At 33.9% G+C, this 22,607-nt stretch overlaps 1 protein-coding gene, 1 long non-coding RNA gene and 1 other non-coding gene across 9 annotated transcripts in view; 1 reads left to right on the top strand and 2 right to left on the bottom strand.

Annotated features, from left to right (window-relative positions):
• Nucleotides 1-22,607, top strand: part of MYO9A (myosin IXA) — a 282,301-nt gene that overhangs the window by 86,793 nt on the left and 172,901 nt on the right. For all 7 annotated transcript variants that reach the window (XM_042988478.1, XM_007084561.3, XM_042988481.1 and 4 more), the window contains exons 9-12: nucleotides 2,786-2,875; nucleotides 7,546-7,662; nucleotides 10,495-10,629; nucleotides 19,526-19,647. In XM_042988478.1, the coding sequence (XP_042844412.1) occupies nucleotides 2,786-2,875; nucleotides 7,546-7,662; nucleotides 10,495-10,629; nucleotides 19,526-19,647 (464 nt within the window). The remainder of the gene's footprint in view (nucleotides 1-2,785; nucleotides 2,876-7,545; nucleotides 7,663-10,494; nucleotides 10,630-19,525; nucleotides 19,648-22,607) is intronic.
• LOC122239431 lies at nucleotides 1,831-21,479 on the bottom strand. The gene is made up of 3 exons (XR_006218518.1): nucleotides 20,917-21,479; nucleotides 13,146-13,381; nucleotides 1,831-2,502 (listed from the first exon to the last, which is right to left on the bottom strand). It is a non-coding gene; the product is annotated as an uncharacterized LOC122239431 (long non-coding RNA).
• On the bottom strand, nucleotides 18,524-18,630 carry LOC122239802. The gene has a single exon (XR_006219188.1). It is a non-coding gene; the product is annotated as a U6 spliceosomal RNA (small nuclear RNA).

Consider the following 22,607-nt stretch of genomic DNA (forward strand, 5'->3'; position numbering starts at 1 on the left):
ACACTGAGAGACAGAGATAGCATGAGTGGGGGAGGGGCAGAGAAAGAGGGAGAAAAATAATTCCAAACAGGCTCCATGCTGCCAGTGCAGAGCCTGATGTGGGGCTTGAACTCATGAAACTGCAAGATCATGACCTGAGCTGAAACCAATAGTGAAATGCTTAACTGACTGAGCCACCCAGGCGCCCCTCTGTATTTCTTAATGTTTTTTTGATTTGGTAAAAGTTGTCTTTCATTTCTTATTTTGAAATAATTGGCCTTTAGATTTATTACTTCTGCCATTTTACTTATTATGTATTAATTTCTGTTTTAATATATCTTCTTCATTTTTCTCTGTTAAATTATGAGTGGTTTTCTATACACAATATAATAAATACCTGTGTACTCACAACCGTACCCATGTAATAAAATACTGCATATAATTGTAGCTCACTTTGTACTCTGCCACACCATAAGTAAACACTATTATGAATTTGGTGTTTATAATTCTCAGTTTTGTTTTTATATTTTCAGAATAGATGGATGTTTACATAAAGAATATATAGTTTTTAGGGCACCTGGGTGGCGCAGTCAGTTAAGCGTCTGACTTGGGCTCAGGTCATAATCTCACGGTTCGTGGGTTTGAACCCTGCGTCAGGCTGTCTGCTGTTAGCTCAGAGCCCGGTGCTACTTCGGAATCTGTGTCTCCCTCTCTCTCTCTGCCCCTCCCCCACTAACGCTCTCTCAAAAATAAATAAACATAATAAAAATTAAAAAAAGAATAGTTTTGTTCTACATATTTTTGTCCTTTATATATATATAAATGTTTTAATGTATCATTCTAAAACTTGACTTTCTCATTCTATATCCTGTTTTTGAGAGTTTTCAATACTGATTTAAATATTCTAAATGATTCTTTTTAGTTGCTTTATAAAATTTCATTAGTAAAACATCTTTTTTAGTGGAGATTGAGATTTGTAATTTTTCATTTATAGATTGTATTATGATAGACATTTTTGTACATGTCTCCTTGTTAACATGTGTGGGAATTATTCTAGAGTATAGTCCAAGGAGTATAATTTTTGGGTTATGGTATACTCACATATATAGTTTACTGATACTGACAGATTATTTCTATAGTGGTTGTACCAGTTTATACAAGTGTATGGAAATGACTTTTGCTCCACATTGTTGCCAGCTTATGTTTGTTTGTTCTTTTAAAAAAATTTCTTGAGTCTACTGCCTAGATCATTTATTTAATAATACTCACTTTTAGTAATAACTGCTTAACCTTACCAAACAACAGTGGTTTTTATCACATACTTTTTTTTCTTAGTTTTATTAGTTTTGTCATATTTGCGTAATCTGGCATTGTTTAATTTTTGTTTTTCAAAATACTGTAAATATAGCTAAAAGCTTGAGGTCTTTTATTTAAACTTTGGTTATTTATTTGTAGTTTTTCTGCATTTTGTAAAGATAATGGTCCTCAAATTTTTTCCAATTTGTTTTGAATTTGAAGATTGAGCAGTGGATGCTCCAAAAGAAGGTATATTTCCTTTATGGTATCATCGCATTAAAAAAAAAAAAAAACGATTGATCTATCATGACTTGCTGGTGGTAGGGTAATGCTTCACTCTATTGTTTTGTAACTCAGTTTCTCTTTATAATCAAATCTTTTTTGCTTGATATACTTTATATCATACTGTCTACATAAAATTTTGTGAGTGTTTTATCTTTTTTATGTATGGATGCTTTTATAAAACGCCCTTGTTTTGCCATTTTATGATCTCAGTGTGGCAAAAATCAGCAGTCTGATAATACCAAGTATAGTCAAGGTTTGAAGAAATAGGAATGCTCATTGCTGATGAGAGAACAAATTGGTGAAAACCACATGCAATAGTTTGGCAATATCCTTTAAAGATGAAAATGTGTATGTACAACCTAGTAACTCCCCTTTTAGGCTTGTACTTCAGAGAAACTCTTGAACTCATATGCAAGAGTATTCACTTCAGTTTACTTCCTAATAGTGCAAAATGTTGGATATTGTAAACTCCTACACGTAGGATAATGGGTTAAACACTGTAGTAATTTATATACTGGGAATCTGTGCAGCAGTTAAAATGAATAAGCTTGATGTAAATTATTAACATAGATTCAAAAACTTATGGGCAGTATGATGCCATAGATTTAAGAGTTAAATAAACTTGGCAGTATAATGTATTTACGAATACATCTAATATATATAACGTCAACTGAACTGAATGATACTGAACTTAAATGATGACATGTCAAATTCATGATCATATTTGCTTCTAGAAAGAATGAGAACAAAGGAAGCATTAACTTTCTTTTAAAGTTTAAATGTGCAAATAAATATCAAACCTCTGAAACATAAATAAGTACTCACTGTAATGCTTTTCGAATTCAAGAGGTGTTCTCACTTTTTAGTCCTTGCTTGCAAGTTGTGGCATTATTGTTGACCATCTTAAAATGTTCTTTTGCACTATTCTGTATTTTCCATATTCTGCACAAAGAAACATGTTTTTCCATTATGGTCAGAAAGAAAACTTTAAAAAGACACATCTGTCTTACGCCCCTTCTCTTTTTGGAGGTGGGCACTGGGAAGTGGGGTGAGTGGAAAATTTAACTTTTACCATGGCCAATATTTAAATTGCCCAATGTATTGTCTTTGTTTTTTCGATTGTATATTTGCTAATCTCATTAAGCATTTTTTTTTCTTTATTTGGCTTTTCAATAAATACATTGTCATAAATCTTATACATTGAATTTACTTTTCTGTTGTATAGGTTAAAGAAGAGATGCTATTTGAAGCATTAGTTACAAGGAAGACTGTGACAGTGGGAGAAAAACTTATTTTGCCATACAAGCTGGCAGAGGTATGAAAAGATTTTCTTCTCCTTTTTTTTCTATTTTTTCTTTTCTTTTTTTTTTTAATTTGAGAGAGAGTGTGAGTGGGGGAGAGGGAAAGAGAGAGAGAGAGAGACAGACAGACAGACAGACAGACTGGGAATCTATTTAAGATTTAAGCCCATTTAGGGCTCCATGTTCAGTGCAGAGCTGTCCTTATGATCCTGGGATTATGATCTGAGCCAAAATCAAGAGTTAGAAGCTCAACCAACTGAGCCATCCAGGTGCCCTTGAATAGATTTTCTTGAGATCAGAGTACTCTGAACAGTTTTAGAAGTTTGAGTTTGTACTTTGTTTTAACAGAATGAAAATAACAAAAAAGAGTATTGATTGAAGTATCTTCTGAGCCCTTGAAATTTGGTTGTGAATTTTCCCTTAACTTGAAAACTTACTTGAATGTGATTTTAAGCAGTAGGCTTATATTTTTCTCCAGAGATCTTAATTTGTTCACCATTCTTAAGTTTTATATTATTAATATAGGGTGAACTAGATAGAGTTACAAATGAGCAGTATTTGATCCAGTTGATTATTTCTTCTTCAAGTAGTTTCTTATCTTCTAGTACATCATACTTTTCTGGTTCACTTTTTCATTGTTGGCCACTCATTTGTAATTCTTTTTGTTTGCTGTTTCTTTTCCACCTGACTTCTAAAAGATGTAGTGCTCCCTACACAGTCCTTGTCTTTTATTCTCTATATTCCTTATCTAGGTTCTCTCACCTAGTCCCATGGCTTTAAGTATCATCTGTATACTGAGTATTGCTGTCTTTGCCATTATAATTATAATAATATACTATTCAGGTGTGTATGAGTGGGAAAATTATTGAAAAGCCTACTATTTTATAGTACAATTTAATGAAAATGATGAGAAATGAAACTATGACAGTTATTATAAAAATAGGACAGGAATGTGAGATTAGAAGACACAGAGGTGGGGAAATAGTGATAGAACTATTTCTATCTAGAGAATGCTTTTTAGGCTGACATTGATCTATTTATACCATCTTTTCGGGTCCTTCTAAATGTACCTTCAAGTCTGTATTTCTTCATTATGTCATGTATCTTATGTCATAGTCTCCCAACTTTTAGAGCTCTTTTCTTTTTCTTTTTTTTAATTTTTTTTAATGTTTATTTACTTTTGAGAGAGAGAGAGAGAAAGCAGGGGAAGGGCAGAGAGAGAGGGAGACACAGAATCTGAAACAGACCCCAGGCTCCGAGCTGTCAACACAGAGCCTGACACGGGGCTTGAATTTGCGGACTGTGAGATGCGGACCTGAGGTGAAGTTGGATGCTTAACCGACTGAGCCACCCAGGTGCCCCAAAAGCCAGACCTTTTACAGGGTTTTGCCCTTTTTTTTGCATAAAGGTTTAGTACTTTTATATTTTGTTTTACAACTTTTTTCAATATAAAATATTTCCTTATGTTTATTTACATTTTTAACTTAAAATTGAACTTTCTCAGGTAATTTTTATAGCTCCTGACTTATTTTTGTTTGCATTTGTTTAGTGTATTTATTTATTTAGTAAATATTTGAAAACTGTATTTGTGTCCAGAAATGTATTAGGCATTAAAGGTAAAATTAAGGAGCAGTTCTTAAGAATTTGTGTATTTTAAGGGGCAGCTGGGTGGCTCAGTCAGTTGAGCATCCGACTTCGGCTCAAGTCATGATCTCACGGTTTGTGAGTTTGAGCCCCACGTGGGGCTCTGTGCTGACAGCTCAGAGCCTGGAGCCTGCTTCGAGTTCTGTGTCTCCCTCTCTCTCTGCCCCTCCCCGCCCCTGCTTACACTCTGCTTTCTCTCTCTCTCAAAAATAAATAAACATTAAAAAAAAAAAAAAAAGAATTTTTGTATTTTAAGAGCAATGGAAAGTTCTTAAAATGTTATCAGCAAAAAAGGTGTCTTTGATTATTTTTTTAAAGGATCAGTCTCACAACAGTTTTTAAGAATTAGAGGAGAGTGTATTGGTTTTCTATAATTTTGTACCAATCTTAGCAACTTAATGCAACACAGATTTATTTTCTGACAGTTTCCATGGATTGGCAGTCTGGGCACAGGTTTGTTTTGTCCTCTGCTCATGGTTTCACCAGGCTGAAGTCAGGATGTCTGAAAAGGCTGTGATCTCATCTGTGACTCAGCATCCTAGTTCACAGGTTGTTGACAGGATTCAGTTCCTTGCAGTTATAGGATTGAGAGCCCTAATTTCTTGTTGACTGTCAGGAGCCATGCTCATCAGAGTCTACTTGTGGTCCTGTATACAGTATAGCAGTTTGCTACTTCAGAGGCCAGCAAGGGAATCTCAGATGGAAAGGCTCAGTCTCTTTTAGGAGATTTCGCTGGATACTTTCTTTGATTAATAAAAAAAATCAGCTGATTTTGGGCCATAATTATGTCTTTTAAATCCTTTTGTCGTGTAACAAGATAGTTACTGGAGTGAAATTCATCATATTTACAGTCCTGCCCATGCCTAACAGGAGAGGGTTATTCAGAACGTGTACACAAGGGGATGGGAATCTTGAGGACCATTTTAGAATTCTAACACAGAGGACAAGAGTGAATGTGGAAAGATGAGTTGAGGAGAAAGAGGTTTATTGCTTTGTCTAAAATGGTGATATATTGATAGGGAGAAATGGATATTTAAAAAGAAAGAAATTTAGATGGTAAAATCAACAGCATCTGGTAGTGATTTGCTTAATGGGAAGCAAGGAGAAAGAAGGAGATGTTAAGGATAAATCCTAATTTTCTCGTTCACACAACTGTAAGAGTATTGGTACCATTCACTGAGATAGGAAACACTCAATGAGATCTTGTTTGGGTTGGAAAATGTTAATTGGCATATGGGTTTATTGAGATTAAGCTGTGAAAGGACCACATTTCAGAGAAAAAGGGCTAAAAGTATAATATTGGGAGTTATGGGGTAAATAAGTATTATGTTGGTATAATTTGGTATATCTGGATTCTGTCTGACTGTTACTTTATAAAAATAGTGGCTGTTTAATGTAAACCATAAGTGAGTTGTAGTTTTTAATTTAATATGAAGGTCTGTCTTCTCACTAAAAAATTCAACCCATTTGTATATTTTATGCTAATATGTTTTCTTATTCTGTGTTTTTGTGACTTATGCTTGTGTATGTAGTTTTAAATCTTTTGGGGTGCCTGGGTGACTCAGTCGGTTATCTCGCAGTTTGTAAGTTTCAGTCCCACATTGGGCTCTCTGCTGTCAGCAACAGAGCCCACTTTGGATCTTCTGTGCACCATCCTCCCCCCCCCCCCCCCCCGCCCTTCCTTCACTTGTGCTCTCTCTCAAAAATAAATAAACATTAAAAAAAAATAAAACTTTTTACTTTTGCTAAGCTAGATCAGATTGTCTTCATTTTGCACCCTGGGAAAAATTGAATGGTTATTCTCTCTGTATATTCTATTTGATTTTTTTGAATTTTAAAGATAACTTGCCTAAGTATAGAATTCTAGGGTCACAGTCCTTTTTCTTTCAGAACTTATAAATGTTTTCCAAGTATTTTCAAGTTTCTGGTGTTAAAGGTAGAGAATTTGATAGCCATCTTTTCTTTGCAGGTAATGGTTTAGGTAGTTATTTTTTGGTCTAGAAACTTGAAACTTGTTTTTTTATTCACCAAAACTGAGAAATTAATTCATCATTTCATGTGGTAGATTGTAGTATTATCTACATTTTACAAATGCATAAGCTGTAGCTTAAGAGTTTCAAGTATCTTGGTCAAGGTTACACAGCTAGAATAAGTAGAGAAACTGGGATTGGATGATAGCCTAGCTTTTAATCATTATTCTCTATTTCCTCTAAAGGTTAGGACAGATATATAAATATGTACCTGATTCAGCTTCAAAATAAGTCCCTAGATAGCAAATATATGTTATTAGGACTTATATTCTTCTAACTACTAGGACTCAATTCTCTATGATATGTGTCCTTCCTTTTTAGCCTGTAGTGCTTTCTAAATGTTGAATTTTTTTTTTAACTAATAGATGTTATTTTTTTACAGCAATTTTGGACTTACAGAAAAATTGAGCAGATAGTACAGAGGGTTTCCATAAACGGGAAAGTTTGAAGTGAGGGGAAATATAAATTGTATTACTCCATAATGAAACCATTACTCTGGTGATGGAGAAACCCTAAAGGTTAAAATGGATGACAAGTTGAAGACGACTAGGAATATCATTGTTTTGATTATGTTTTAAGAGTCTGACTCCGACTAGGATTCCACAGATAACTATAACTGATGCCTGTTTTCCAACAGATTTATTCCTCTGCTTGGAATAGTCTTCCCCACTTCAGCTGGCAAAGTTCATTTGTTTGTAAACTTCCTATAATACCTTCTTTACTAGATAAAATGTATACCCCAATTTTCAGTAAAACTGTTTAGAACTGACCTATATTTTGTTTCTTGTACCTTTTAGTCTACTTTACCTGAGTTGGACTAGGTAAATGAGTGTATGTATATGGAAAACTTCAATTATAGGCTATTTATGTTGACAGAAAATTAAATTTCTTATTCAGGATAAGAATTCTTGGATATTTCTTGATTGATCGAGAGAAAAACACACTTTGTTATAGTATCTTAGATTATTGCCATTTTCATTTGTTCTCCAACCCTTTTTCTTTTTTTTCAGGCTGTGACAGTGAGGAACTCCATGGCTAAGTCTTTATATAGTGCCCTATTTGACTGGATAGTTTTTCGGATTAATCATGCACTTCTGAATAGTAAAGATTTGGAGCAAAATACGAAGGTAGACATACACTACATTATTATATATTTTTCTTGGAAACCTATTTTAATAAAATAATTAAAAGATGAAATTTAAAAACACAGAATTATGTAGAGTAATAAGTAAGAATCTGTGTTTATATGTATTCCCTGCTCTTTCCTCTTTATGTCTGTTTTTATAGACATATAAACCCTGTTCAAGGAAACTACTGTTCTGTTGTCTTTCCAGACCTTTTTCTTATGTACATTTCTACGGATATAGACTATACAGAGTTGCTTTTCAACATAAAAATAGAATTATGCTATCTGTATTGTATCTAACTTGTATTTTTTTTACCTGGTATGTCTTGAAATATATCTGGACCTTATTATTTTTAATAACTTTGTAATATTATATAGTATGTATACCTGTATACCATAAATTTCCCCATAAAAATGTTGCTTTTTTTTATTGTTAGAAATGATGGTGTAACAAATATTCTTTGTGCACATTTCTCTAGGATAAAATCCTTAAAGTAAATTGCTGGATTAAAGAATATACATTTTCAATTTTTGGTAGCTACTGCTAAATTGCTTTTCAAAAAAGACTACACTCCACTGGTAGTGTATGAAACTGCCTGTTTCCCTACACCTTTACTCATATTGGATATTATCAGTCATTTCATCTATGCATCTGATTAGGAGGAGTATCCCATTTTATTGTCTGTTTTTTCAATGATAGATTAAAATTGAGCATCTTCTCATGTTTTTTCATTATTTCATTATATATTTAGCCTTTTTGTTACTCCTTTTTTGGAGTCATTGTGGATATTGCAGAGACTTATAGTTTGATATATATTACAAATATTTTCTCTTAACTTTTATGTTATGTTTATGTTATATATCTGGGCCTGTATTTTTTTTTTTTTTTTTCTTTTTAGAGAGCGAGTGGCCAGGAGGTAGGGAGAGGGAGAAGGAGAGAAGGGGAGGGAGAGAATCTTAAGCAGGCTCCACACCCAGGGTAGGAGTTCAACGCTGGACTCAGTCTCACAACCCTGAGATCATGACATGAACCAAAATCAAGAGTCGGATGCACAACTGACTGAACCACTTACGTGCCCCTGGCCCATATGTTTTAAGTTTTTGTGCAGTTAATTCTGTCATTCTTTTCCCTTATTTTCCAGAGTTGTATTTATTTTTCTTACATAAGAATGCATCTTTCACCCCAAGATTATAAAAATATTTATTCTCATACTTTTAGAATTTAATTTTTTATATTCAGGTTATTTATCTGGTTGAAATTTATTTATTTATGTATTTTTTAAGATTTCATTTTTAAGTAATCTCTACACCCAATGTGGGCTCAACCTCAACCCTGAGATTAAGAATCACCTGCTCCACCAACTGAGCCAGCCAGGTGCCCTTGGAATTTATTTTTTAATATGGCAGATTTTAGATATTCAAATTATTTTAAATCCATTTTTATTTCTCAGCAACTTTATGGAATAGTCTGCATATTCAGGGTAATTGAAAATATCATCTTTATTACTTAATTCTCCTGTCTTAAATGTGTAATTGCTTTTATATTAACTTTTTATGATTTGAGTAAGCCCACAGCCATAAAATTAATTGTAATAGTAATCTAATTTACCAAATTGACATATTTTTAAAGTTCATTACTTTCACTGTTTTTCATAAGGGCTTAGAATTAGAATCAAAGAAAATACTTTTTTTTAAGAGAGAGAGAGAGAGCATGAGTAAGGGAGAGGGGCAGAGGGGAAGACAGAGAATCTTAAGCAGGCTCCATGCTCAGCACTGAGCCTGGTAAAGGGCTCGATCCCATGACCCTGGGATCATGACCTGAGCCAAAATCAAGAGTCGGACGCTCAGCTGACTGAGCCACTCAGTTACCCCAAAGGAAATATTCTTAATGGAGACTTAAATAAATCTCTCACTATTTATCACTCATGACATTAGTTTGCCCAGTGTCTGTCTTAGCAGCGGTGGAGAAAAGTTGTTTTTATTTAACCAAAATTGTCTTGCAACTCTATTTTAAGAATGAGGTGAGGTGGTGAGAAAAATGTTGGTTTGGGGGCATTAGAGCTGAATCCCTATTATCCATAGTAAGAAGTTAGAATATAATTTGTAGAAATAAAATATCAAGACATAGATGAATGAGCACTTGTATACTGTACTGTACTATTTTATACCAAATAGCTAAAAGATTTGAGTGTGTGGATTTGAGGGAGCAGAAGTTGACATTGAAGAAGGGATTGATATTTTTTGTTACAACCTTTTAGAACTTTTTAACATCATGAACCTTGTATAATTTTTTTGATGAAAACTAAAATTTGAAAAAACCATATTCTGATACCCAGTTTCATTTTTAGTTTGCACAAGGCTGATTAAACATACTTCTTAGTTTGGTTTGTGAAGCAGAATTCTGTTAGGCTTTAGAAGTCAAAATAGAACTTGCATGGTGTTCTTTGCATAAACATGAATAATCACGAGCAACCTAGCTTTAGGTTATTTTTTATTTCCCCATTGGTGGTTCTTTCTATTTCCTTGTCTCTTGGAGTTTATGAATTTCTGAGATTGAGGTAACAGGTCACTAACCCTGCTTCAACCATTTCTGTAAAGTAATCAATGTATTACATGTGTTAAAATTTTGTATGTATTTTTATAATTGGGATAAAAAAAAAAATGAAGATAAAGAGAACTAAGATGCCCTTTATTTTTGGACTATTTTGGTTGAACATTGGCCCCCCAGAATTTCCTCTCCACTGCTCTAGAAGAACTTTGAACATTTTGTTACTTATTTTGTGGATATTATTCATGAAATAAATTTGAGCATATTTTTTTTCCTGTTTTATAGACTTTGTCCATTGGTGTTCTTGATATTTTTGGGTTTGAAGATTATGAAAATAATAGCTTTGAACAGTTCTGTATTAATTTTGCTAATGAACGTTTACAACACTACTTCAATCAGCATATCTTTAAATTGGAGCAAGTGAGTACCTAAATGCATGTATGCTTGTCTTAACCACTTAACCTTCACTCACGTGTATACACATAACATTTTTGAGTCATAGTTACAGGCATTTTAAGTCTTGTACTTTCATGCAGATATTACAGTCTTCACATAAGTGTCAGCAAATTAATACTCAGAGCATAGTTTTTGAGCCATGTGATACAGGGTTTCCTATTTTTTTTTATAAACCTCAAGTAGATTCAATAATATGTGCTTGCTTAAGTATACCTTTCAATATAAAGATGCTTGGGTTTGGTTTGGTTTGGGTTTCTCTTGATTTTTAATTGTTGCCATGTGCTTGGCCAATTTGTGTAATGCTAAATATGCTTGTTTGATTGCTTTGGTCTCTTATTTCTTTATCTGTGGGGTGGAGGAGCTTATTAATAGAATCTTGAATCAATTTAGAGTATGGATACAGAGAAATGGGATAGTTTACAGAGACCAAAATAGGTAACTAGATATTTCTTGTGAAACACTCAAATTGATTTAGAGTTAAAGTGCGATCCATCAGTTTCCCTGAGAATACTTAGAATAAATACAGGGTCAGAGAAAACGTGGGCTCTTTCTCCAAGCCAGATTTCAAGTTAGTAACGAGTTGAGTTGTGGCCAACAATTTCAGTTTGTATAGGAAGATACAAGCAGAAGCAGGGTTCACTTTGAAATGCTGAAGAAATGAAATGGACAAGAGGATGACAACACGTCTACAAAACAGAAAAAAAGAATCTTTCTGTCATTGAGGCTTTTTACACTGGGTCCTAGCTTTAAGCACATTTACCTTCTTAAAGGGTTAGGACAGTTGCACAAGCAGCACTAGTCCTGGCCATCTTGATGGTGCTTAAAATGTTTAGCATATTCAACCTTTTAGCTAGACTCTCTGATGGAGCTGTTAAAAGATAGTACAGTATTATTTGTTACAATGTTAGCTAACGTTTATGTAGTACTTACTATTTATCAGGCAGATACTATTTTTATTCTAGTTGTGTAGGTGATACCTAAGCCTAGTATTCAAACCTTAACACTCTGGCTCTATAATTCTTGCTTTTAAAAAGCTGAGCTGGGATTGATCTACTAGACTCAGTCTAGTGTTCTTTTAACTAGATCATGCTAAATTAGTTTTTAAATGGATATATGTATTGGAGGGGTAGAGAAATGTGTTTTGTTGACTATGTGCTGTATTTTACAAAGCAAAGCATCAGTTGCTCTCTGGATCATTGAACAGAAGAGTAAGTAAATTGCTTTTGAAGAAAAAAGGTATTCTCTTACAATTATTGAAATTATTCTTACCTTTTCTAGAAGTGTAGGTTAGACATGGAGGAGCCACAAGAAATACTTTGACTAGAAACATGTATAAAAACATGCCTCACAGTTCATGGAAAATGTTTTTGGGACTACTTGGCTGGGGGTGATCTTTATGTATTTGCTACTCTGAATATCATAGTTTTGGGCAATGTGGTGGAATTATGGATCAGAAGATTTAGATTCAAAGATACAGCTTTTTCCTTTCAATTTTTAATATTCCCTTTTGTGATTTAGTGTAATGGGTATACTTTTGCTATAATTTATAGAAAGTTTGGAGACCTTACACCTCTTTGCCATCTCATCTATTTTATTCTTCCTTTCTCTCCCTCCTGAGGTTTTTCCACTTAAAATGGATTTGCTGGGCCATAAGAGATTTAAGGCAGTTTAAATATTGAGTGTTTTGTTCATTTGTGTATCATTGGTACCTAGAATGAGATGGGTACACAGTGACTGTTTGTTAAATTCAATTGAATACAACATCAGTTAAGTAGATAAAATTTGTTGAAAATGAGGATAGAAGTAAAAAGCTATCAAATATGCTTAGGGAGTAAACATCTGTACTGAAGTAAATTTTGTCTAAAAATTGTGTATGGACACATAGAATGGGAGACAGGTATAATAACTGCCCTGTAGGATGGGAAGTGTGAAAATCAGATAGAAGGTTAAAGTAGTGATATAAAGGATGAAGTTGATTAGAACTTCATGAAAGTCTACAAACATTTCCCAGGGGTGATTTGGGAGTATGGTTTTGAATAGAAGATTGAGTTTACCAGATTGTCAATGGGGAAAAGATATTTTAAACAAAGGTAACAATATCTTTAAAACTGTGAGGCATAAAACAGCATGGCACTTTAGAGGAACTGAAAATAGTTCAGTGTAAGCTAAAATATAGGATATAAGGATAGAGACAGGGAGGAAGATTAGTTTATGAAATAAAGGATCATATAGTTGTGAGCTTTATATGTCATGCAGAGAAGATTGGAATTTTTCTTTTGGAAAATTAGGAGGTATTTGAAGTATATTTAGCAGAGGATTTGAACTCTGTAAGATAGACTGGTGGAAGTGAAATGGAGGGAAGGACGTAATCCTTGAGTTAAAGTAGTGTGAGTGTGATTGAGTTCTGAATCAAGTTATATGTAAAGATAATATGGAGTAGGAGACCAGAAAAAGTTTCTGTGATTTGAAAATATACTTACAGTTGTCATTTATAATACTGTTCTCTTATTTCCGTTACTTGCTCAGAATTATCCTTGCAGTCATTGGCTCATCACTAAATTGAGTAACAGTTGTGTGTCACGCATTGTGCTAGCCACTGAAGACAGCAAATTTAGAGCACAGGGATCTTATCTGAGGAATTTATAATCTAGAGAGTTTTTCTCATCTCTGTCGCTTCTGGGGATATCAAACTAGGAAATTTGCCTTTGTAGAACACCTAAAAAAAAATGAACAAAATATATTTAAAGGCATTGAGTTACATTTAAATAAGTGAAGTTCTACAGGGCTTATTATATCTGCAAGAGGGAAACCCAGAGAGATGAGACCAGCATTTTTGGACAGCTTTGCCTCTAAAGATATTTTTCTATTCTGGTAGAGGGCTGCCCAGCCTTAAGAATCTGAGAAGCTGAACAGAGTTTCTTCAGATTTAAGAACAAGGAAGATACTCCTGGTAATTCCTACAGGCTTTATGCTTGAGACCTTAAGGATTATGTCTTAGAAGTAAAGATAAACCAGAAATAGATCATGCATCATAGGGACTGAAGCCCAGTTTAAGATATTCTTAGTTCCAGTTTGGTTGAAAGAGTTTAGAATTCCTGATGTTCTCAGCCACGTGCAAAGAGCAAATTCACTCTCCAGTGGAGGAAGAGATCATCCTAGTGCTAAAATTATCTGTATGATTTTTCATATACAGGAACAAGAATTCAGTTTTTTTTAACTGAGAATTCGTTTTTTAAAAACATACAAGGAGAGAAACCAACATGAATAAAAAACAAGAGAATGAATAGATTATTCCACAGGAGATCCAGGAAATGATGTTATCTGACATGATCTTTAAAGTAATAATGGTTTCAAGAAATTTTTTTTTAAAAGCAATATTTTTATTGAAGAACTACAAAGAGATCCCAAGTTTAGGAAAATCTAGAACTAAAAGGGAGAGTGAAATTAAGAACATAATGATAGTTTTTAACAGTTAGATATAGCTTAAGAAAAGGTTAGTGATTTGGAAGGTAGGCCAGAAGAAGATACCTAGTCTGATGAAAAAATAAAATACAAGTAATAAAAGGGACATATGGGGTACAGTGAAAAGGTTTAACATAAGTGTAAGAGGAATTCTGGAAAGATGTACATGAGGAAAAAGAGAATATGGTAGGTGCTATATTTGAAAAGATAATGGTTGAGAATTTTTCCAAAACTCAAAACAAAAAACAAAAAAAATCCAGTAAGTGCACATTTGAAAAACTCTAAGAATTCAAAGTATGGCAAGTATAAAGACAGTCATATAGTAAACCAAAGACAATGAAAACATCTGAGAGGCAGTCAGGGGTTGAGGGCCAGGCATTAAATGCCAAGCGATAGAAGATTTTTTTTTTTCTCCCTCTGTTAAACATTGTTAAGTAAAGATATGTATTATGATTTTAGGATAACCACCAAATAGTAAATGAATATAAAATTGTCAAGTTAATATAGGGAACAAGTAAAAACTCCAGTAATCCAAAAGAAAGCAAGAAAGAAGAATAAAAGCAATACTGAAGCAGGACAGATAGCATATGGTAAAATGGCTGATTTAATCCCACAGTTATCAGTGATTGTGTTAAATATACATGGATTTATTACTCCAAGTAGAAGTGAAATAGTGTCATACTAGATAGAAAACAAAGGTAAATTGCTGCCTATAAGAGAGATTCTTTAAATATAAACATATTAAAAAGTTAAAAATAAAAGGATGGAAAAAGCTTTAATAAACCTGAACAAAAAAGCTAGTAGGTAAGTATATTAATATCATGCTTTAAGCATTGCCGGAGATCAAAAAGAATATTTGATAATGCAAAAGGAGGAGTTCATCAGGAAGTATACAATTCCAAATTTATAGGTTACTGATAACATAAATTCAAAGTATATAAAACAAAAATTAAAAGTAAAAAAGAAACATGTAACAGACCTTCCTGAATAGCTAACAGAATAAGCACACAAAAGAAAAACCAGTCAGGGTATAGACTATTTAAAGCACCCAGAGGATGTGGCAGATGCTTTTGTGGGTGCTCAGCCCTTCTTGCCTTTAGGTTTGAATGCCAGTTTACTTGGGCCTGTATCAAATAAGGGTATATAAGGTTTTTTGTTTTTATTTTTGTTTTACTTTTGGATATGGAAGATTTTTAAAGCAAATACTTATTTGACATGGATAGTTAACTAACTGCAAATTTACAAAATGTATAAAATTTGTCATTGTACTGGACCATAATAACAAAGGTCAAGTTTTGGGATTGAAATCACACACATTTTAGTTCCATACAGAAATTATGCCCGAAACCAACAACCAAAAGATAACTGGAAAATCCTTTTATGGGTAAAAATTAAGAAACATCCTTCTGCATAGACTAGAAGTTGAAGAAAATAGAAAATATATTGAACTGAGTGAGCATGTTGCATACTAAAACTTGTGGGATGTAACCAAAGGTGTATTTAGGGAAAATTTTATAGCTGTTAGAAGATTTTAAGATTGAAGAGCGATTATAAAAGTATCCCTCCCAACAAATTGGAAAAAGATATAAAGGAAGTATAAACCAAAGGAAAGTATAAAGAAATAATAAAGATAAAAGAGGAAATTAAATAAGAGTGAAAACAAATATGCCATGGAGGAAGATCAACAAAGTCAAAAGTAATATATTGAAATGATGAATTAAGACCCCTCAGAGGGGTGCCTGGGTGGCTCAGTCAGTTAAGCGTCCTACTTCAGCTCAGGTGATGATCTCACGGTTCATGGGTTTGAGCCCTGCATCGGGCTCTGTGCTGACAGTTCAGAGCCTGAAGCCTGCTTCAGATTCCGTGTCTCCCTCTCTCTGCTCCTCCCCCGCTTGCACTCTGTCTCTCTCAAAAATAAATAAAAACATTAAAAATGTTTAAAAAAAAAAACCCTCAGAAATTCATCCAAGGGAGTGACAGAAAAAGAGAGGGATATAAATAATCAGAATTCCAGTTTATAAAGAGGACATCACCATGGATCCTACACACATTAAAAAGATAATAGGGTACACTAAACAACTTTATGTCCATAAGTAGACTTATCAAATGATATGAAAAAAAAAATTTCAAAACTGACACAGAAGAAATGCAAAATCTGATTCTTATAACTATGAAAAAAATTCAATATGTAATTGAAAGCCTTTTCATAAAGAACATTGTAAGCCACATTGGCTGCAGTGGTAAATTCTGCCAATACTGAAAAAATTAGTATCAGTTTGACATAAATTCTTCTGTGGAGTAGAAAAAGAGACAATTCACAATCCGTTTGAGGGGCCCAAGATCTGTCCAGATCCAGATCTGTCAACGATATTATTAGAAGTGGAAATTAAAGTGAATTTCACTCATAAACATAGATTCAAAAATTTTAAAAAAATATTATGAAATGAAATCCAGCAGGATACACAAAAGGATAATATAGAACCAAGTGGAGTTTTTTCCTGGTGTGTGTTACATCTAACCATCAATTGATTTGATTCATCTATAAACAAAACAAGAAAAAAAAACTTATGGTGATCTCACTAAAAGTATAAAAATCAGTTTATAAAATTACATAACCATTCATGTTAAAAAAAAGTCCTTAGCAAATTAATTGTAGAGGGCATTTACAGAAACCTGTAGTTAATATTATACTTAATGGAAATAGGCTGAATGCTTTCCCCTAAGGCATCTCCTAAGGGAGTTTTCCTCAGAGTTTTTTATTATGAATGTAGGCATGTGAGGACATCCAAATGGACTGACTGTAAACATAAGAAAAGATTTTTCACTTATTATCAGGGAATTAAAATTAAAACCACAGTCAGATACCCCTATGCATTCATCAGAATGACTATAATGAAGCAGACTGATAATACAAGTATTAGAGATACTGTGCATGGGGGAAAGTCCCATTTACAGGTGGTGGTTACATAAATTAGTACATCTGCTTTAGCAAGCTGTTTGGCAGTATCTGCTGAGGTTATACATGTGTAGTTTATAAGCCTGTGTTTTCACTCTCAAAATGCATATACATATACCAAAAGTTTTGTGCGTAAATGTTAACAATGGTTAAAAACTAGAAATAACTGTAATGTCTATCAGTAGTGCAGTGGGTGAATAAATTGTATGTAAATACTTTACAGCCAATCAAAAGACAAGGTATCAGAATGGGTAAAAAATCAAGGTCCATCTATATCCTACTTACAAGAGACTCACTTTAGACCTAAAGACACCTACAGATTCAAAGTGAAGGGATGGAGAGCCATATATCATGCTACATGTTAATGGATGTTAAAAGAAAGCTGGAGTAGCCATATTTATATCAAACTAGATTTTAAAACAAAGACCGTAACAGATGGAGAAGGGCATTATATCATAATTATGGGGTGCCTCCATCAGGAAGATCTAACAGTTGTAAATATTTATGTCCCCAACTAGGGATCATCCAGGTATTTACATCAATTAGTAACAAAAAGAAACAAACTTACTGATAATACCATTAAAGTAGGAGACTTTAAAACCCCACTTACAACAATGGACACATCATCTAAGCAAAAATAAACAAGGAAACAATGGCTTTGATGACACACTGGACCAGATGGACTTAACAGATATACTGAGAACATTTCATCCTAAAGCAGCAAAATACAAATTCTTATCAAGTGCACATGGAACATTCTCCAGAAAAGATCACATACTCGGTCACAAATCAGCCCTCCGCAGGTACAAAAAGATCGAGATTATACCATGCATATTTTCAGATCACAACACTATGAAACTTGAAGTCAACCCCAAGAAAAGATTTGGAAAGCCCTCAATATATGGAGGTTAGATAGCATCCTACTAAAAATGAATGGGTTAACCAGGAAATTAAATAATTTTTTTTAATGTTTATTTTTGAGAGAGTGAGAGAGAGAGCACAAGCAGGGGAGTGGCAGAGACAGAGGGAGACACAGAATCCAAAGTAGGCTCCAGGCTCTGAGCTGTCAGCACAGAGCCTGACGCAGGGCTTAAACCCACAAACCATGAGGTCATGACCTGAGCCGAAGTCGGATGCTTAACTGACTGAGCCATCTAGGCACCCCTGTATGGTTCTATTTATATTTGTAAACATATGAATCTTAAGTGGTATGAAAAGTTAGGAAAATGGTTAAATTTGGCAAGGGCGTCTGAATTGTAATTGGGAAGAGGAGATGGGAAGGATTTTGGACTGCTATTAATGTGTGTAAGAATCCATATGTTCCTGTTAGGTAGCGTGCTTGTTAACCATGCTACAAAAGAGAAGAAACAGAATCATACAACTCCTTGGGGGTGACCTTCATTTAGCAATTACTTCCTTGTGAAATTATTAATTAAAAGGAAATAATAAATTTTCTTTTCAGATTTGCATGTCATCCTTGCACATGTGCCATGCTAATCTTCTCTGTATCATTCGAATTTTAGTATATGTGCTGCTGAAGTGAGCATAAGCATATGCCTTTCCCAATTAGCATAACTATCACTTATACACTACCATTCTTCTTTACAGGTTAATTATAATAATAATAATAATAATACCCAAAGAATGATAAAAATCACAAAATCACCAATTTGCAAAACCACCATATTTGCAGAGAAGTGTGTGAATGTTATCAGTGTTTTTCCTTGGTGCCTAAATACTGCTGTGTAGAAACTTATTCGGGGGCCTCATTTTGAAAAACAGTTTAAAAGCAAATATTTCCCAATATAGAGAAAAAGTTAAAAACAGTAGGGGCTTAATGACATCGTTTTAGTTGCTCAAGGCCTGCGCTTTGACTTTTTTAAGTCTTGAAATTTGAAACTTTTTTTTTTAACGTATTGTAGGAGTTCCCCCCCCCCCCCAACTCCACCAAGGGTTTTATTTTACCAAAGTACAGTGTGTATGAATTCCATATGATATCAGTGAATACTGTAGGTGATGGTTTTTTTCTTTTCCCAGACATTGCTTCATTAAATTCATTGTTGATAATCCAACAAATACTCAGTTCTTTTTGATGATTTAGGGTAATGTGGGAGAAATTAGGCTTCTTCATTTTGCATTTTTCCTTAGTGCAGTCCACAGATAAGGTGGCTAAAACAAATTCAGCCCTAAATTTTCACCTGAGTGGTATTACAAATAGCATTCTAACAAAAAAATTTGGTTACATGTATGTTTTAATGAAAACAGACATAGACTGTATGAAGGTTTTATACCACCGAAATTAAACATTCTTCTATTGTGTAGATTAGCAATTTAAAAAAGAAAAGTTTAGAAAGTTCTTTTAAGCCTGGCAAAAGCTTTCCAGTCTTTATTATATACCAATTATTTTCTGCGAGATGAATAAATTATGAATTTATTTCCTAGGAGGAGTATAGAACTGAAGGTATCAGCTGGCACAATATAGATTATATTGATAATACCTGTTGCATCAATCTTATTAGCAAGAAACCAACAGGACTGCTCCATCTTTTGGATGAAGAAAGCAAGTGAGTATGATTCTTTCAATTTTGCTGTTGGCCATTTGGGATTTTCATGTCTTTTTATTAACTGTGAAGTTTTCTTCTTACATAATGAAATAATGAGCCAAAGTTTCCCTTGTATGCATTTTATTATGTGTGTGTGTTTCTAGGAAAATTGGATGTACTTCAGCATTGAATGCATTCTTTCCTTGAGTTTTTCCAGATTTCTTCTACTGAGTTTCTTTGACGTTAAATTTGTTAGCATATTTTTTGTTGTTTTCCATGTTCTTCTCTTCCTGAATTGGGTTTTATATAAGATATGTTTGTAGTTTTCATGTTTATCAGCAAAGAATATCATGATAGATTAGTGATGTCTGTCACAGCTGTGCAACTGTAAATAGCAATATAGGCCAAGTATTTGACATCCTTTTTACCACTGTATAGTATACCAAACTTATATATAAGCTTCAGAAATAAAACTTCATATAGCATCCTCCACAGTGTTTTCAGTGCTCTATAAGATATTATCTAAAGTAAAATTTTCTTATGAGATGGCGAATCTAGAACTGGAGAAACTGAAGTGATGGGGAGTATTTAAGTTTTCTGTCACTTTTCAGTAAAATGTTTAGTAATTAGGTCACCTGATGTCTAGCTTAACATTATACCCATTGAACTAAGATATAAAATATTGGGAATTCACTATCATAGGTGGGATGACTATACATCATCAGGCTTGAATAGGACAATCTGAAGTTTATGCCTGTTGTCCAGTTTAGTTATTAAAGGTGCCTACTTTTACTTACAGATATCCTGGTTTGTATGGTAGGTTGTAGGTCACGCTACTAATATGCCATAAACATTCAGAATTGCTCTCTACCAATCTCATGGTCTTTAGATTGAGCCTGTGTCAGCCTCCAGGCTGAGCGTGTAACTTGTTAGGGATTCTCTATCCTCCTCTCTCTGCCTCTCTCCGCCTCTCTCCTGCAACTACATGCTCTCTCTCTCAAGATAAACATTAAAAAAAAAAAAAAAAAAAGAATTGATACCCAAAAATATAAAGTAATACAGCAGATTGCAAAATAAATTGAAAAGGAGAATGTTACCAGTTACACCTTCCTACTTTATCACTAGTCTGTTTCTATTAATTTAAATGAATTAAAATACAATTAACACAAAAATATTTTATATCCAAAGTTGTGTAAAAGTTTTTTGTATTGCTCTATATGTCCTGAAACATATACTATCTTTTATAAAATTGTAAGGTCAGTGGTTCTTAGTTGTGCTCACATACCTTACCTCTGGTGTATTTTATTTTGGAAAGCTTCATAGGTGATTTTGATATTCGGTGTTGAGAACTACTGTGGTTGATGTTAAAATGCAGTTCTTTTTTTGAGGTATTTTATGATAACAAAAAGAACAAAGTGTAAGCAATTCTAGAAAAAGATTATACAGGTATCAAATGATGGATTTGAGATTCAGATACTCCAGGTATTTCTAACTAATTAGCTTGTGCTTTTAAGTATTGTCCTATAAAGCTTCTTCATAATGCTCAGGCTGTAGAGTCAGAATTTCGAGGTTGCATTCATTCCATCTCTATTAACTGCCTTTGGCAAATCTCTGAATGTTCTTGGTCCTTGTTTTTTTTCATGTAAAAAGCAGATGATGATGAGAAATGATAATGCTATGTGCTATATATCTTAAGGTGGTTGTAAGTAGCAGTTGAGATAGTGTATAATTAAAACATGAATGGAGAAAAGGGTTGTTGTCTGGCCTATCATTCTTTACTCAAAATATTTTGAGTTCATATCTTTACAAAGACTGTATTTTCCTGGTCAGTTGCTACCTCCCATAGATATAAATATTACCCAATAAGAGACTGTCAACTCTTTGCCATTACTCAAAAGTTCCTGGGTGTAAGCCATGTGGCCACAAATTACAGAGAGACAGATTTTGGCTCAATGTAAGGAAGAACTTACTAGTCAGTAGAGCTGATTAGCAGCTGCTTTATAAAGTAATAAAATTTCCCAAAATCATAATTATTTTGCATCATCTGTAGTTGGGAGACTGGACTGAATAACCTCTTAATTGTCCCTTCAGCTATACTTCTATATTCAGTCCTCCACAAAATTTTTTTATAAACCCTAGTATAATTTTCTTCATTTCTCTATCAGTCCTGTTGTTCTTACCTCCTTTTGTAAATGGACCACTTTGTCTCTATGCGTTAACATCCCAGAAGATGCAAAGGCATGAAATGTTTTCTCTCTGCCAAAATGGGTTGAAAACAGTCACATTTAAGAAGAGCTATTTGGGGACCACTTTATAAAGTAGTTTTCTTGTAAGAACTGTTTTGTTCTATAGGGAGTGTATAACTTGAAATCTGTCCTTAGTGGTGTTTCTCCTTCATTCAGTGTTATTTTACTGCTTTAGGTGAATGGGTTTGAAGTCAGAAGTCTTGTTTAATTTTGTCTTGCTATCTCTGGGCTGTTTGACCTGGGCAAGTTATTTAAGCTTGATTGTAAAGGATGCAGTGCGAAGTTTAGAAAGAAGGAGTAGAATAAGCAAAGTTAGGTATGAGCAGGATGTTAGGAGTGTTACCAGTCTTTCCTACAGTATTCAAAGTGTGATCTGTTGATGGCAGGACTCGCAGCACCTTGAAGCTTGTTAGAAATGCAGAATCTGAGACTTCGACCCCAGACTCTTTTAACAAAATGAAGTTAAGATCAGAGCATTCATTTAGGACAGCATTTCATGAGTCTTGCCTGCTCATAAGAATTACCTGGAGAACTTGGAAGTAGTACTGATCATCACCACCCTAGCGTCAGTTCAGTAGAATCACAGGAATGGGGTCTAGGCCTTGGTATTTTTGCAAGCTAAAGACACAGAGAGGCACTAAGGCTATCCTGGCAGATAGCCTTTGGGGAACACTAGATGGAAGAGCTTTGACATGCACAATAATGTATGATATTTGTCTCTGTTCCAAGCTCTTT

The sequence above is a fragment of the Panthera tigris genome, chromosome B3 (assembly GCF_018350195.1).
Source record: "Panthera tigris isolate Pti1 chromosome B3, P.tigris_Pti1_mat1.1, whole genome shotgun sequence".
In the NCBI taxonomy this organism is placed as follows: Eukaryota; Metazoa; Chordata; class Mammalia; order Carnivora; family Felidae; genus Panthera; species Panthera tigris.